Source organism: Tinamus guttatus, unplaced genomic scaffold (genome assembly GCF_059628265.1).
Source record: "Tinamus guttatus ecotype Peru unplaced genomic scaffold, ASM5962826v1 Tinamus_guttatus_pri_ptg000349l, whole genome shotgun sequence".
NCBI lineage: Eukaryota > Metazoa > Chordata > Aves > Tinamiformes > Tinamidae > Tinamus > Tinamus guttatus.
In genome coordinates, this window is record NW_028288883.1 from 22,015 (window position 1) to 35,059 (window position 13,045).

Genomic DNA, 13,045 nt, shown 5'->3' on the forward strand with positions numbered 1-13,045 from the left:
TCCGGATCCCCGTTAGGACTTTCCAGGTGGCGTTAGCAAGGGCAAGTCCCGGAGCTATTCCGGGCAGGGTATAAATAGCCCTCGAGGATCAGGTCCAGAGGGGGTGGACCGGGGCCGGTGCGGCTATAAACAGCGCGGGCCGGCACCGCTCATGGCCCCGGTGCGACGGCCGCCAGCACCCCGACATGCAGCGTCATGCGCCGGCTGCTGCACTGCTGCTATTGCTGCTGGTGCCCGGCGCGGCGCAGGAGCCGCCGCAGGAGGTGCCGCTGGACATGGCCCCCGACGCCTTCGACGACGAGTACTGGGGCTGCGCCGGCGCCATGGAGGCCGAGCTGCCGGCGCTCAACCGCTCCGAGATGGCCCGGAACGATGTCTACGCCAAGGCCTGGGCCGGCGCCGCGGCGGCGCTGCGCGAGCGGCGCCCGTCGGGGCCGCGGGGGCTGACGGCGGCGCAGGAGACGGCGCTCATGGCCTACACCATGCAGGGCCCGCTGTACGGGGACTTCAACGCGGCCGTGCGCGCGGCGGGCGCCTCGCCGCAGCGCTACCGCGACGCCTTCCACTTCAAGGCGCTGCATTTCCTGCTGAGCAGCGCGCTGCAGGCGCTGCGCGACGCGCGGCCCCGCCGCTGCCTCCGCGTCTACCGCGGCGTGAGCGGCCTCCGTTTCGCCGCCCGGCCTCGACAATCCGTCCGCTTCGGCCACTTCGCCTCCTGCTCGCTGAGCGCCGGCGACGCGCGGCGCTTCGGCCGCGACACCTTCTTCTCGCTGGAGACCTGCCACGGCGCCCTCATCCACAACTTCTCCTACTTCCCCGGCGAGGACGAGGTGCTGGTGCCGCCCGCCGAGGTCTTCCAGGTCACCAACGTGAGCCGCAGCAGCGGTGCCGTCTTCATCGAGCTCCGCTCGCAGGGTCTCAACAGCTCCTACAACTGCGAGTTCCTGCAAGGTGAGGCTGCAGGGCGGCGTGTTACAGCAGTGGGCTGCATGCTGTAGCATGATGCAGCGCAGCACGGTGCAGCTCGCTGAAACAACACTGCTGCGGGCTGCAGCGTGATGCAGCATGCATCACGGTGCAGTGCGTTGCAGCACTTCGCTGCATGCTGCAATGCAGTGCAGAGGGGTGCAGCTCCTTGCAGCGCACCGTGCAGCTCCCCTCCTGCACCGGGGCAGCGTGCGGGACGCGCTGCCCCGCTGCTCCGTGCACATGGTCGCTTTCTTTGGCAGAGAAAAGATGCGAGGTGCGGCCGTGCGTGTTCAGCACAGGTAAAGGGACCCGACTCTACGGACCCCGCTCTGCACCTCGTTGTCCATCACTGACCCCCTGTTCCCACATTCCCAGGCTGGAGCAGCCCCGGAGGATCCCAGCAGCTCTGGGTGCTGCTGCTGGCACTCAGTGCTCTGATGGCAGCAGGACGCTGATGACATCTGCAGCCTGGCACTGTGACAACAAGTGGCTCAGCAGGAATAAATATCCCTGGGTATTTTTAATTGGTGAGCGTGTGGTCAGCCCGGCTAGGGCCATGCTGAGCGCGTCCCGGGCCATGGCTGCAATAAAGATCTTCCTTGGGGATGGTGGCGTCCAGATGTGTTTGCTGATGTGCCGGTGGTAGCGAGGGCGCAGGACAGCCCGGGCCACCCCCTGTGTGCCCGCGGCAGCCAAACCTGCCGAGTGTCCCAGGACCAGCACCCTTGTGATCTGCACCCCGTGCCCGTGCAGGCAGTGAGGACCTGACTGCATCCGTCCTGCAGCTCTGCAGGGACCTGGGGCTGAGCGGGAAAAGGGGGAAGGAGCAGGGACAGGGGATGAGCAGGGACAGGGATGAGCAGGGACAGGGGGATGAGCAGGGACAGGGAGATGAGCAGGGACAGGGGGATGAGCAGGGACCAGGGGATGAGCAGGGACGGGGGGATGAGCAGGGACCAGGGTATGAGCAGGGCCAGGGTATGAGCAGGGACCAGGGTATGAGCAGGGATAGGGGGATGAGCAGGGACAGGGGGATGAGCATGGACAGGGAGATGAGCAGGGACGAGGGGATGAGCAGGGGCCGGGGGATGAGCAGGGACAGGAGGATGAGCAGGGACAGGGGGATGAGCACGGACAGGGAGATGAGCGGGGACGAGGGGATGAGCAGGGACCAGGGGATGAGCAGGGACAGGGGGATGAGCACGGACAGGGAGATGAGCAGGGACAGGAGGATGAGCAGGGACCAGGGGATGAGCAGGGATGGGGGGATGAGCAGGGATCCAGGGATGAGCAGGGACAGGGAGATGAGCAGGGACAGGGGGATGAGCCAGAACCCGGGGATGAGCAGGGCCAGGGGATGAGCAGGGACCGGGGGGGAACCACAGCTCGTATGGAGCAGGCAGGAGAGATCGTGATGCCTAGGACTTTGCGGCAGGAGGTTCCTGCTGATCACAACACCCCCGGCGGGTCTTTGCCAGCCTCTGCAGACACCTCCATGACGCTGACCATGCAACACACACATCCCCGCTCCCTTCCCGTTCGCGGGTGCCTCCAGCCCAGCACCAAGAGGAGCAGAGCACCCTCCATGCTGAGCTGAGGACAATGAGGCCCTGCGTTTCCCTGCGAGGTGTCCACTGGGCCATGGGACGCAGCGGGCGGATGGCAGGGCACACACCAGGTTTATTCCCCGTTCTGCTTGCTTTGCTCCCGCCTGGGATCGGTGTCATGCCCTCGGCATTGCGCTGGGCCGGGCCTAGCTCTCCCACCGCCCAAGCTGCCCTTCTCATATGCCCTTACCCACCATCTCCATCTCCAATGACCTGGATGAAGGCACAGAGTGCTCCCTCAGCAAGTTTGCTGATGATACCAAACTGGGAGGAGTAGCCGATACCCCAGAGGGCTGTGCTGCCATCCAGAGGGACCTGGACAGACTGGACAACTGGGCGGTGAAAAACCTCATGCAATTCAACAAGGCCAAGTGCAAGGTCCTGCACCTGGGGAGGAATAACCCCAGACACCAGTACAGGCTGGGGACTGACCTTCTGGAGAGCAGCTCTGCAGAGAAGGACCTGGGTGTCATGGTGGATGATAATTTGACCATGAGGCAGCAGTCTGCCCTCATGGCCAAGGCCAATGGCATCCTGGGGTGCATTAAGAAGAGCGTCTCCAGCAGATCGAGGGAGGTGATCCTGCTCCTCTACTCAGCCCTGGTGAGGCCACATCTGGAGTATTGTGTCCAGTTCTGGGCTCCACAGGACAAGAGGGATGTGGAGCTGCTGGAGAGAGGCCAGCGCAGGGCCACAAGGATGATGAGAGGCCTGGAACATCTGCCCTATGAGGAGAGGCTGAGGGAGCTGGGCCTGTTCAGCTGGAGAAGAGAAGGCTGAGAGGGGACCTGAGCAGTGTCTAGAAGTACCTCAAGGGAGGCAGTGAGGAGGATGGGGCGGCCTCTTTTCACTGGTGGCCACTGACAAAACTAGAGGTAATGGCCCCATACTGAAACACATAGAAGCCTTCTCCTGGTGTCAGTTGTGACACCAGGCCGAGCAGCTCATCCACCTGTTCCCAACTCGCACAGGGGTTGTCTCTGCTGCCCCTGGTAACACTGAGACACTCAGGCAATCCCTGAGGCCAGAGGGCTGGACCCCTGCATGCAAGTGTGGCAGCTTGCTCTGTGTTGCCACAGTGTTTCTGGTGTTGTCGGTCTGCTAAGTAAGTCCAGACCAGGGCTGCGGAGGGTTCTTCGGAGAGGGCGATGACCACAGGGAGAGTCTTCTCCTGAGCCAGGAGGAGGACTGTGCCCTGCCTGTATGCCCTGCTAGCGCCAAATACTGCACTAAGAGCAGCACTGCACCTGACTGAGGAGCCACACGCTGTCTGAGGGGCCACGACCTGACTGAGGAGCCACAAACTGACTGAGGGGCCATGACCTGACTAAGGAGCCATGACCTGACTGAGGAGCCACGACCTGACTGAGGAGCCACGATCCGACTGAGGAGCTATGACCTGACTGAGGGGCCACGACCTGACTGAGGGGCCATGAACTGACTGAGGAGCCACGACCTGACTGAGGGGCCACGACCTGACTGAGGAGCCACGACCTGACTGAGGGGCCACGACCTGACTGAGGAGCCATGACCTGACTGAGGAGCCACGACCTGACTGAGGAGCCACGATCCGACTGAGGAGCTATGACCTGACTGAGGGGCCACGACCTGACTGAGGGGCCATGAACTGACTGAGGAGCCACGACCTGACTGAGGGGCCACGACCTGACTGAGCGGCCACGAACTGACTGAGGAGCCATGAACTGACTGAGGGGCCATGACCTGACTGAGGGGCCACAAACTGACTGAGGGGCCACGACCTGACTGAGGGGCCACAAACTGACTGAGGAGCCACAACCTGACTGAGGAGCCACGAACTGACTGAGGGGGTCATGCACTGACTGAGGGGCCACGAACTGACTGAGGAGCCATGACCTGACTGAGGAGCCACGCACTGACTGAGGGGCCACGACCCGACTGAGGGGCCACGACCCGACTGAGGAGCCATGACCCGACTGAGGGGCCACGACCCGACTGAGGAGCCACGCACTGACTGAGGGGCCACGCAGTGACTGAGGAGCCATGACCAAACTGAGGGGCCACAACCTGACTGAGGAGCCACGACCCGACTGAGGAGCTACGACCTGACTGAGGAGCCACGCAGTGACTGAGGAGCCACGAACTGACTGAGGAGCCACGACCTGACTGAGGAGCCACGCACTGACTGAGACGTCATGCACAGGGTGGGACCCAGGCAACTGGCGACTTGCCAACGTGATGTCCATCTACAAGAAGGGTCACATGATGAATCTGGGGAACTACAGGCCTCTCAGCCTGACTTTGGTATTGGGGAAAGTTCTGGAGCAGATCATCGTGAGGGCGATCACACAGCCTGTACAGGACAACCAGGGGATCAGTCCTGACCAACATGCGTTCATGAACGGCAGGTCCTGCCTGACTGACCTGATCTTCTATAATCAGGGACCCACCTAGGGGGTGAGGGAAAGGCTGTGGATGTTAGACTTCATTAAGGCCTTTGACACTGTCCCCCACTGCCTTCTCCTGGAGAAGCCGGCAGCTCCTGGCTTAGACAGGTGGACTCTGCGCTGGCTGAGAAACTGGCTGGATGTCCAGGCCCATATAGTGGTGGGGAATGGAATTAAATTCAGCTGGCACCTGGTTACGAGTGGTGTTCCCCAGGGGTCAGTGTTGGGGCCAGTCCTCTTTCATATGTGCATCCATGATCAGGGTAAAGGGATTAAGAGCCCCCTCAGCAGCTTGGAGGAGGACACCAAGCTGGGAGGAAGAATTGATCTGCTTGGGGTCTGGGCAGGCTGTATCGATGGGCTGAGACCAGACATATGAGTTTCAACATGACCAAGTGCCGGGCCCTGCCCCTCGATCACAAAAACCCCATGCAGTGCCACAGTTTTGGGGCAGATTGGCTGGAGAGCTGCGTGGCAGTGAAGGAGCAGGGGGTGCTGGTCGACAGGTGGCTGAATATGAGCCAGCAGTGCCATGGTGGCCAAGAAGGCCAAGGGTGTCCAGGTTGGTATCAAGAACAGTGCGGCCAACAGGACCAGGGAAGAGATCGTCCCCCTGTACTCGGCACTGGAGAGGCTGCACCTTGAATACCGTGCTCAGTTTTGGGCCCTGCACTACAAGAAGGACCCTGAGGTGCTGGAGCATGTCCAAAGAAGGTCAGCGAAGCTGGTGAAGGGGCTGGAGCACAGAGCTTATGAGGAGCGGCTGAGGGAGCTGGGGTTATTCAGTGTGGAGAGGAGGAGGCTCCAGGGAGACCTCATCGCTCTCTACAACTACCTGAAAAGAAGCTGTAGTGAGTTGAAGGCCAATCTGTTCTCCAGAATAACTACCCATAGGACTAGAGGAAATGGCCTCAAGTTGCGTCAGGGGAGATTCAGTTTGGATATTAGGAAAAAAATTCTGCATGGAAAAAGTAGTCCAGCATTGGAACAGGCTGCCCAGGACAGTGGTGGAGTCACCATCCCTGGTAGCGCTCAAGAAACGTGTAGGTGAGGCATGTTTAACAGGATGGTGTTGATGGGTTGTGGTTGGACTTGATGATGAAGGTCTTTTCCAACTATAATGATTCTGTTATTCTGTGATTACAGCCATCACCCCAATTACCATCACCACCACCAGCATCTCCATCACCACCAGCATCTCCATCACCACCATCACCGGGCGCGCGGGGAGCGCCGGCTGCCCAAGGCAGGGAGGGAAGCGCTGCCGTCCACGGGGACGTGTCCGTGTGTCCGGCCCGTGTGGCTCCGTGCGGGAGGGCGGCCCCGGGCAGCCCTTCCTGGTGCCGGCACCTTCCACCCAGCGGCAAATAAAGAGCAGGGAACAGCCCTGGCCGCTTGTGCTGCGGTTCCCGGCGATCGGATCCTTGCATACAAGGGCCAGGACACATGGAGTCACATGGAGTGACACAGGTCTGCAGCAAGCACCAGGGACCGTGGGGTGTGAGCAGGCACCAGGGGTGTGAGCAGGGACCGGGGAGATGTGCCAGGGACCGGGAGGATGAGCAGGGACAAGGGGGAAGGAGCAGGGACAAGGGGAGGAGCAGGGACAAAGGGAGGAGCAGGGATGGGCTGGTTCCTGCTGCCTGGGGCTTTGGTCCCGCTGACCCTGGATTTTCACCACCCCAGGAGGATCCCTGCGGGCACCTCCATTCCGGTGCCCGTGCGGCACTCGCACCTCTGCTCCCTTCCCGTTCCTGTCCGTAGTGCAGCCGAGCACCCTCCGTGCTGAGCTGAGGCCACCGCGTTGCCCCTGCATCGTCCAGGATGACCCAGGAGGCCTGGAGGTGACATGGGACGCGGGAGGCAGAGTGCGGGGCACACGCCAGGTTTATTCCCCGTTCCGCTTGCTCTGCTCCCCACCGGATCTGCGTCACCCCCTCGGGATCCTGCCGTCGTCACACGGCCTTGCCCACGATGAGCGCGCTCATGAGGAAGACCATGACGAAGAAGACCCACATGAAGAAGCGGTCCATGACCTTGGCCACCCTCTTCCAGTCGCTGGCGCGGCGCTGGGCCGCGCGCTGCTCGCGGAAGCACCCGGCGATGTAGCCCACGCTGCTCAGGAGGCTCCCGTGGGGGCAAGTGCAGCCCCGTGCCCCGGCTCGCTCCTCCGCCCTGCCCGTCCCATTGCCGGTGCCACCGGGCTCCTCCGTGTTGGCTCTTGGGGGACGGGGACCCTTGCAGCTCTCGCCCACCTCGTAGACCAGGAAGACGCGGGCCATGTAGTGCAGGATGAGCCTGCGGGCCCAGCGCGGCACGGGCCGAGCGCCGGGGCCGCAGTGGTGGATGCTCATGACAAAGATGGTGAGCGCCGTGGAGGCCGTGATCATGGTCATGGTGGCGATGTAGTACTTCCCTGCGGGGCGGCAGCGCGACGTGACACGGAGGCCGGGGCCGCGCGCCCCGATGCCCCGCGCCCGGCCGGTGCTCACCGATGAGCGGCACGCTCTCGGCCGGCGGCATGCTCTCCGCCACCAGCAGCTGGAACACGGTGAGGGCCAGCAGCACCGTGACGCCCAGCGAGACCTTCTCGCCCGAGTCGGCCGGCAGGTAGAAGCCGAGCGGCGCGAGGAAGGAGATGAGGATGCAGGGCAGCAGCAGGTTGAAGATGTAGAAGGACGCGCGGCGCTTGAGCAGCAGCGTGTAGGTGACGTCGGGGTAGGGCTCCGAGCAGCAGCCGTAGGTGACCACGTTGCGCGTGGCCGGCATGCCCAGCACCTCCCACTCCACGTTCTCCACGAAGTCCGTGAGGTCGCCCGCCTCCAGCCGGTGGTGCAGGTCCACCTGGTTGCCGTCGTAGGTCCAGGAGCCGAAGGTGAGGCGGCACTGCTGCCCGTCGAAGGGGAAGAAGGACACGTCCACCTTGCAGGAGCTCTTGGTGATGGCCGGCGCGTCCCACACGATGCGCCCGTCCGAGCGCAGCACCACGTTGGTGTCCGTGGGGCCGCTCAGCTGCTCGTCGGCCCTGCGGCGGGAGGGCGCCCGTGGGCCGGGGGTGCCGCGCGCGCCCCCCGCTTTGCCACCATTGCCACCCACTTGTTGTAGAGGACGATGTCCGGGCGCCACACGTAGCTGCTGGGCACGCGGATGCTGTCGATGCCGCCGTAGGCCTCCTTGTCCCAGGCGAGGAAGGCGTCGAGCCAGGCCTGGCGCACCCACAGGTAGGACGTCAGCACCTGGTTCCGCTCGTCCTGGCGCGGGGCAGAGCCGCGCGTGGGCGCCCGGGCCCGGTCCGGACCCCCGGGGTGCCCGATGGCGCGCGGGGACGGAGCGGGGACAGCGGGGCCGGGGGGCTGAGCGAATCGGATCCGTCTAGGCTGTTTGGGGAGGTCTGAGCCAATCTGGGGACGTTTGAGCTGGTTTGGGGGCATCTGAGTTGGTTACTTAGCAAAATTACAGCAAGTTTGGGGCATTCTGAGCTCCTCTTTGGGCTGGGGGGGATCTGAGCTGCTTTGGGGGGTTGTGAGCTGGTTTAGGAAGTCCAGGCTGCTCTGGGGGCCTGTGGTGCCTTTGGGGGCTCTGAGCCGCTTTTGGGGCATCTGTGGCAATTTTGGGGGGTTCTGTGGTGCTTTGGGGCAGTCTGAGCTGGTTTGAGGGGTTCTGTGGTGCTTTTGGGGGGGTCTGTGGTGATTTCGGGAGTTCTGAGCTGGTTTGAGGGGGTCTCTGGTGCTTTTGGGGGGTTCTCTGGTGCTTTTTGGGGGGTTCTGTGGTGCTTTTTGGGGGTTCTGTGGTGATTTCGGGGGGTTCTGTGGTGCTTTTTGGAGGGTCTGTGGTGATTTCAGGGGGTTCTGTGGTGCTTTTTGGGGGTTCTGTGGTGATTTCTGGGGGGTTCTGTGGTGCTTTTTGGAGGGTCTGTGGTGATTTCAGGGGGTTCTGTGGTGCTTTTTGGGGGTTCTGTGGTGATTTCGGGGGGGTCTGTGGTGATTTCGGGGGGTTCTGTGGTGCTTTTTGGGGGGTCTGTGGTGATTTCGGGGGGGTCTGTGGTGATTTCGGGGGGTTCTGTGGTGCTTTTTTGGGGGGTTCTGTGGTGATTTCGGGGGGGTCTGTGGTGATTTCGGGGGGTTCTGTGGTGCTTTCGGGCGGCCCGGCTGCCTCACCATGTCGATGATCTGCGACAGGGTGATCTGCAGGGTGACGTTGAGCGCCCGGTCCGTGTCCTCCACGGGGCGCAGGGCGCTCGAGTAGTTGTCGAAGAGGTCGTGGAGCAGCTTGTAGGCCAGTCTGCCCTGCGCCGCCCGGCAGCCTGCGCAGGGCCGGGGCTGCGGCGCCGCCGGGACCGGCACCGGGACCGACACCGAGACTGACACCGAGACGCAGCCGCCCGGCCCGGCCCGGCCCCATCCCTGTCCCCATCCCCATTCCCGTCCCTCTCCCCATCCCTGCTCTCCCCATCCCCATCCCCGGCCCTGTCCCCATCCCCGGCCCCAGGCCTGGCTGCATCCTTGTTTCCGTCCTCATCCCCATCCCCATCCCTGTCCCTGTCCCTGTCCCCATCTCTGCTCTTCCCATCCCTATCCCTGCTCTCCCCATCCCCATCCCTGTCCCCTCTCCCCCCGTCTCCGTCCTGGTCCCTGCTCTCCTCATCCACGTCCCCATCCCTGTCCCTGCTCTCCCTGTCCCCATCCCCATCCCTGTCCCCATCCATGCTCTCCCCATCCCTGTCCCCACTCTCCCCATCCCCATCCCCGTCCCTGCTCTCCCTGTCCCCATCCCCATCCCTGTCCCCTTTCCCCCCGTCTCCATCCCTGTGCCTGCTCTCCCCATCCCTGTCCCTGCTCTCCCTGTCCCTGTATCCATCCCCGTCCCCTCTCCCCCGGTCTCCATCCCTGTGTCCCTGCTCTCCCCATCCCCGTCCCTGTCCCCATCCCTGTCCCTGTCCCCGTCCATGCTCTCCCCATCCCCATCCCCACTCTCCCCATCCCTGTCCCTATCCCTGCTCTCCCTGTCCCTGTCCCTGCTCTCCTTGTCCCCATCCCTGTCCCCATCCCCATCCCTGCTCTCCCCATCACCATCCCTGTCCTCTCTCCCCCCGTCACCATCCCTGTCCCCACTCTCCCGTCCCCATCCCCGTCCCCATCCCCGTCCCCGCTCTCCCCGTCCCCGCTCTCCCCGTCCCCATCCCTGTCCCCGTCCCTGCTCTCCCCATCCCCATCCCTGTCCCCACTCTCCCCATCCCCATCCCTGCTCTCCCTGTCCCCATCCCCATCCCTGTCCCTGTCCCCATCCGTGCTCTCCCTGTCCCCGTCCCTGCTCTCCCCCTCCCCATCCCCATCCCTGCTCCCCCTGTCTCCATCCCTGTCCCTGTCCCCGTCCCTGCTCTCCCTGTCCCCATCCCCGTCCCTGCTCTCTCCCTCCCCATCCCTTTCCCCACTCTCCCCATCCCTGTCCCTGTCCCCATCCCTGCTCTCCCATCCCCGTCCCCACTGCAAGTTTCACGAGCGCTATCGCGTTTCGCGGGTCCCGCAGGGCTCCCCGGCCGCCCGGGCTTTGCGGCTGAGCCAGGGGCAGCACCAGGGCCCCTTCCCGTGCCCAGCGACCCGGGGAAGCGGCCGCGGGCGCCGCGCGCTCACCTGGGGCCAGGAGGGCGCCCGCCGCGCACAGCGCCAGCAGCGAGCGGGGCAGCCGCGCACCCGGCGCCATCCCCAGCCGGCCCGGCGCCCGCGGGGACTCAGGCGCCCGGCGCGGGGGACGTGGCCGGCGGCCCCGCGGGGTGCCGGGACGTGGGGATGATCCGGGATGTGGGGATGCTCCGGGATGCGGTGATGCTCCGGGATGCGGTGATGCTCCGGGATGCGGGGATGCTCCAGGATGCAGGGATGCTCCGGGATGTGGGGATGCTCTGCAGCTCAGGGATGCTCTGGGACGCGGTGGTGCTCCAGGATGCTCTGGGATGCAGGGATGCTCCGGGATGTGGGGATGCTCCGGGCCACGGGGATGCTCCGGGATGTGGGGATGGTCCGGGATGAGGGATGCTCCGGGATGCAGGGATGCTCCGGGTTGTGGGGATCCTCCGGGTTGCAGGAATGCTCTGGGATGGGGGATGCTGCGCAGCTCAGGGATGCTCTGGGATGCAGGAATGCTCCGGGATGTGGGGATGCTCCGCAGCTCAGGGATGCTCCGGGTTGCAGGAATGCTCTGGGATGGGGGCTGCTGTGCAGCTCAGGGATGCTCCGGGACGTGGGGATGCTCAGGGATGCAGAGATGCTCCGGGATGTGGGGATGCTCCGGGATGCAGGAATGCTCCGGGATGGGGGATGCTGCACAGCTCAGGGATGCTCCAGGACGTGGGGATGCTCAGGGATGCGGGAATGCTCTGGGACGGGGGATGCTCTGCAGCTCAGGGATGCTCCGGGATGTGGGGATGCTCCGCAGCTCTGGGATGCTCTGGGACGTGGGGATGCTCTGCAGCACGGAGACGCTCCGGGATGCGGGGATGCTCCGCAGCTCAGGGATGCTCCGGGATGTGGGGATGCTCCGGGATGCAGGAATGCTCCGGGACGGGGGATGCTGCACAGCTCAGGGACGCTCCGGGATGCTCCGCAGCTCCGATGCTCCGGGACGCGGCGATGCTCCCTCCGCCGAGAGCCGCCCGGGCGCAGGTGGAGCCCTCCCGCGCGCAGCGGCTCCCGCGGGACGGGGAGGGATTTCGTGCCTCCGTTAAGGCCCCGGGAGCAGCGGGACGTCAGGGCCGGCGCCGCGCGGCGTCTCCAAGCAGGGGAGCGGCTCTCCCGGCTTCTCCGAAGGGCCTGTCCCGAGCGGCCCCCAGCAGCGGGGGCTACCGGGGCCCACAGGGGCAGCGGGAAGAGCCGGGAAAAGCCGGGGCTGGAGCCTCCTGTTTCCGGAGGCAGCTCCTGTTTCCAGGCGGTGAATTATTCATCCCGCAGGCGCTCGGGCCCCGCGCGTGCCAGGTGGGGTTGCAGAGACGCAATTACCCTAATGGAGCAGCCGCCGCGGTGTCACGTTCCGGGTGCCGGGGCTGCAGGTGGAAGCAGAGCCCGGCTTCCCATCCCGGCAGGTGGGAACGGGAGCCCAGGACACCGCGTCGCTCCTCCCGGCTCCATCCCTTCCCTTCCCACCTCCCTACAGCCCTCAGGGATGGACGGAGGCTCCACGCGCTCCCTGTGGACCCTTATCCCAGGTTTGGCCCCCTTCAGCGCATGAGGAAACGCTTCTGCACGGGGAAGCCTCTTCTCCAGAGCAGCACTCTTTAAAAAGCAAGGAAAACTGTGGGAATACTATAAACATTTTATTTATTGTTTTCAAAAAGACAGGAAAATAATCTAGAGCATTTATTTATATTTTTAATAAAAACCTTTACATAATCCTCATGCATAAAGACCTTCACAGAGCCGCCGTGGAGCAGGAGCGGCCGCGGCGGCTCCGCGCGTCCCTCCGAACCGGGCGCAGGGGACGGGCAGGCGCCGGGGGGCCCTCGCGCACGACACGGAAGCTGTGGGTGACACGAAGCGACGCGGGGGACGGCGGCGCATGCAGCGCTGCAAGGGGCCTCGGGACGGTGCCGGGCACTAAGGCCCCACTCGGGAAGCAGCTTCCTTGTGTTTCGGCGAGGGACGACGGAGCCGCGAGCATCAGCGCAGGCAGAGGACGCAGGAACCGACCCCGCTTCAAAGGGGGTCTCGTCTCCTCCGCTGCCCCCAGAACAAACTTTGAAAATCAACCTGTGTCTGAACGCGGTGCCGGAGGCTCCTTGGTTTAATGGCCCCGTTAGCGTCCCCGAACTGCCCTCCCCGGCCTCGGCGCTGCGAGGAAGGAGCCCGAGCGCCCACGGTGGCCCCCGCACAACGGCACCTGCAGGCGGCTCTGCAAGAGGCGCTTTATTGAGTCGAGCAAAGTGGGTGGGCGAGGGGCGCCCACGGGGGTGGGCAAAGACACCCGCGTGGGCAACGGGCTGCAGCCCCCAGGCACCTCCACGGAAAAGCTCCAGGGGCTGCTGCCGCGGGGACGAACGTCGGCCCCACAACA

General features: G+C 64.3%; 2 protein-coding genes across 5 annotated transcripts; one reads left to right on the forward strand and one right to left on the reverse strand.

The window, feature by feature from the left end:
• The first annotated feature begins 271 nt into the window (after positions 1 to 271).
• Positions 272 to 1,444, forward strand: ART1 (ADP-ribosyltransferase 1). The gene is made up of 3 exons (XM_088529816.1): positions 272 to 951; positions 1,230 to 1,268; positions 1,345 to 1,444. Exons 1-3 carry the CDS (start codon positions 276 to 278, stop codon positions 1,422 to 1,424), a joined length of 795 nt encoding a protein of 264 aa, XP_088385942.1. The 5' UTR covers positions 272 to 275; the 3' UTR covers positions 1,425 to 1,444.
• A 5,513-nt stretch (positions 1,445 to 6,957) lies between these two features.
• Positions 6,958 to 9,297, reverse strand: CHRNA10 (cholinergic receptor nicotinic alpha 10 subunit). 4 transcript variants are annotated; one of them, XM_088529820.1, is made up of 4 exons: positions 9,160 to 9,297; positions 8,099 to 8,208; positions 7,495 to 7,891; positions 6,958 to 7,418 (listed from the first exon to the last, which is right to left on the reverse strand). In XM_088529820.1, exons 3-4 carry the CDS (start codon positions 7,769 to 7,771, stop codon positions 6,958 to 6,960), a joined length of 738 nt encoding a protein of 245 aa, XP_088385946.1. In that variant the 5' UTR covers positions 7,772 to 7,891; positions 8,099 to 8,208; positions 9,160 to 9,297. The 4 variants fall into 4 exon arrangements, with proteins under 4 accessions (XP_088385946.1, XP_088385945.1, XP_088385944.1 ...); XM_088529819.1 differs by having other exon boundaries at positions 7,495 to 7,888; positions 8,099 to 8,253; XM_088529818.1 differs by having other exon boundaries at positions 8,099 to 8,253.
• Between the last annotated feature and the right edge of the window lie 3,748 nt (positions 9,298 to 13,045).

Bases quoted from the DNA above. Each gene is read 5' to 3' on its own strand.
- ART1 (XM_088529816.1), top strand. From the start codon at position 276: ATGGCCCCCGACGCCTTCGACGACGAGTACTGGGGCTGCGCCGGCGCC. The intron at 952-1,229 runs GTGAGGCTGCAG...TTTCTTTGGCAG, and splicing joins CAACTGCGAGTTCCTGCAAG to AGAAAAGATGCGAGGTGCGG. The intron at 1,269-1,344 runs GTAAAGGGACCC...CCACATTCCCAG, and splicing joins GCCGTGCGTGTTCAGCACAG to GCTGGAGCAGCCCCGGAGGA.
- CHRNA10 (XM_088529817.1), bottom strand. The intron at 8,028-8,098 runs GTGGGTGGCAAT...CTCCCGCCGCAG, and splicing joins GACATCGTCCTCTACAACAA to GGCCGACGAGCAGCTGAGCG. The intron at 7,419-7,494 runs GTGAGCACCGGC...GCCGCCCCGCAG, and splicing joins CGAGAGCGTGCCGCTCATCG to GGAAGTACTACATCGCCACC.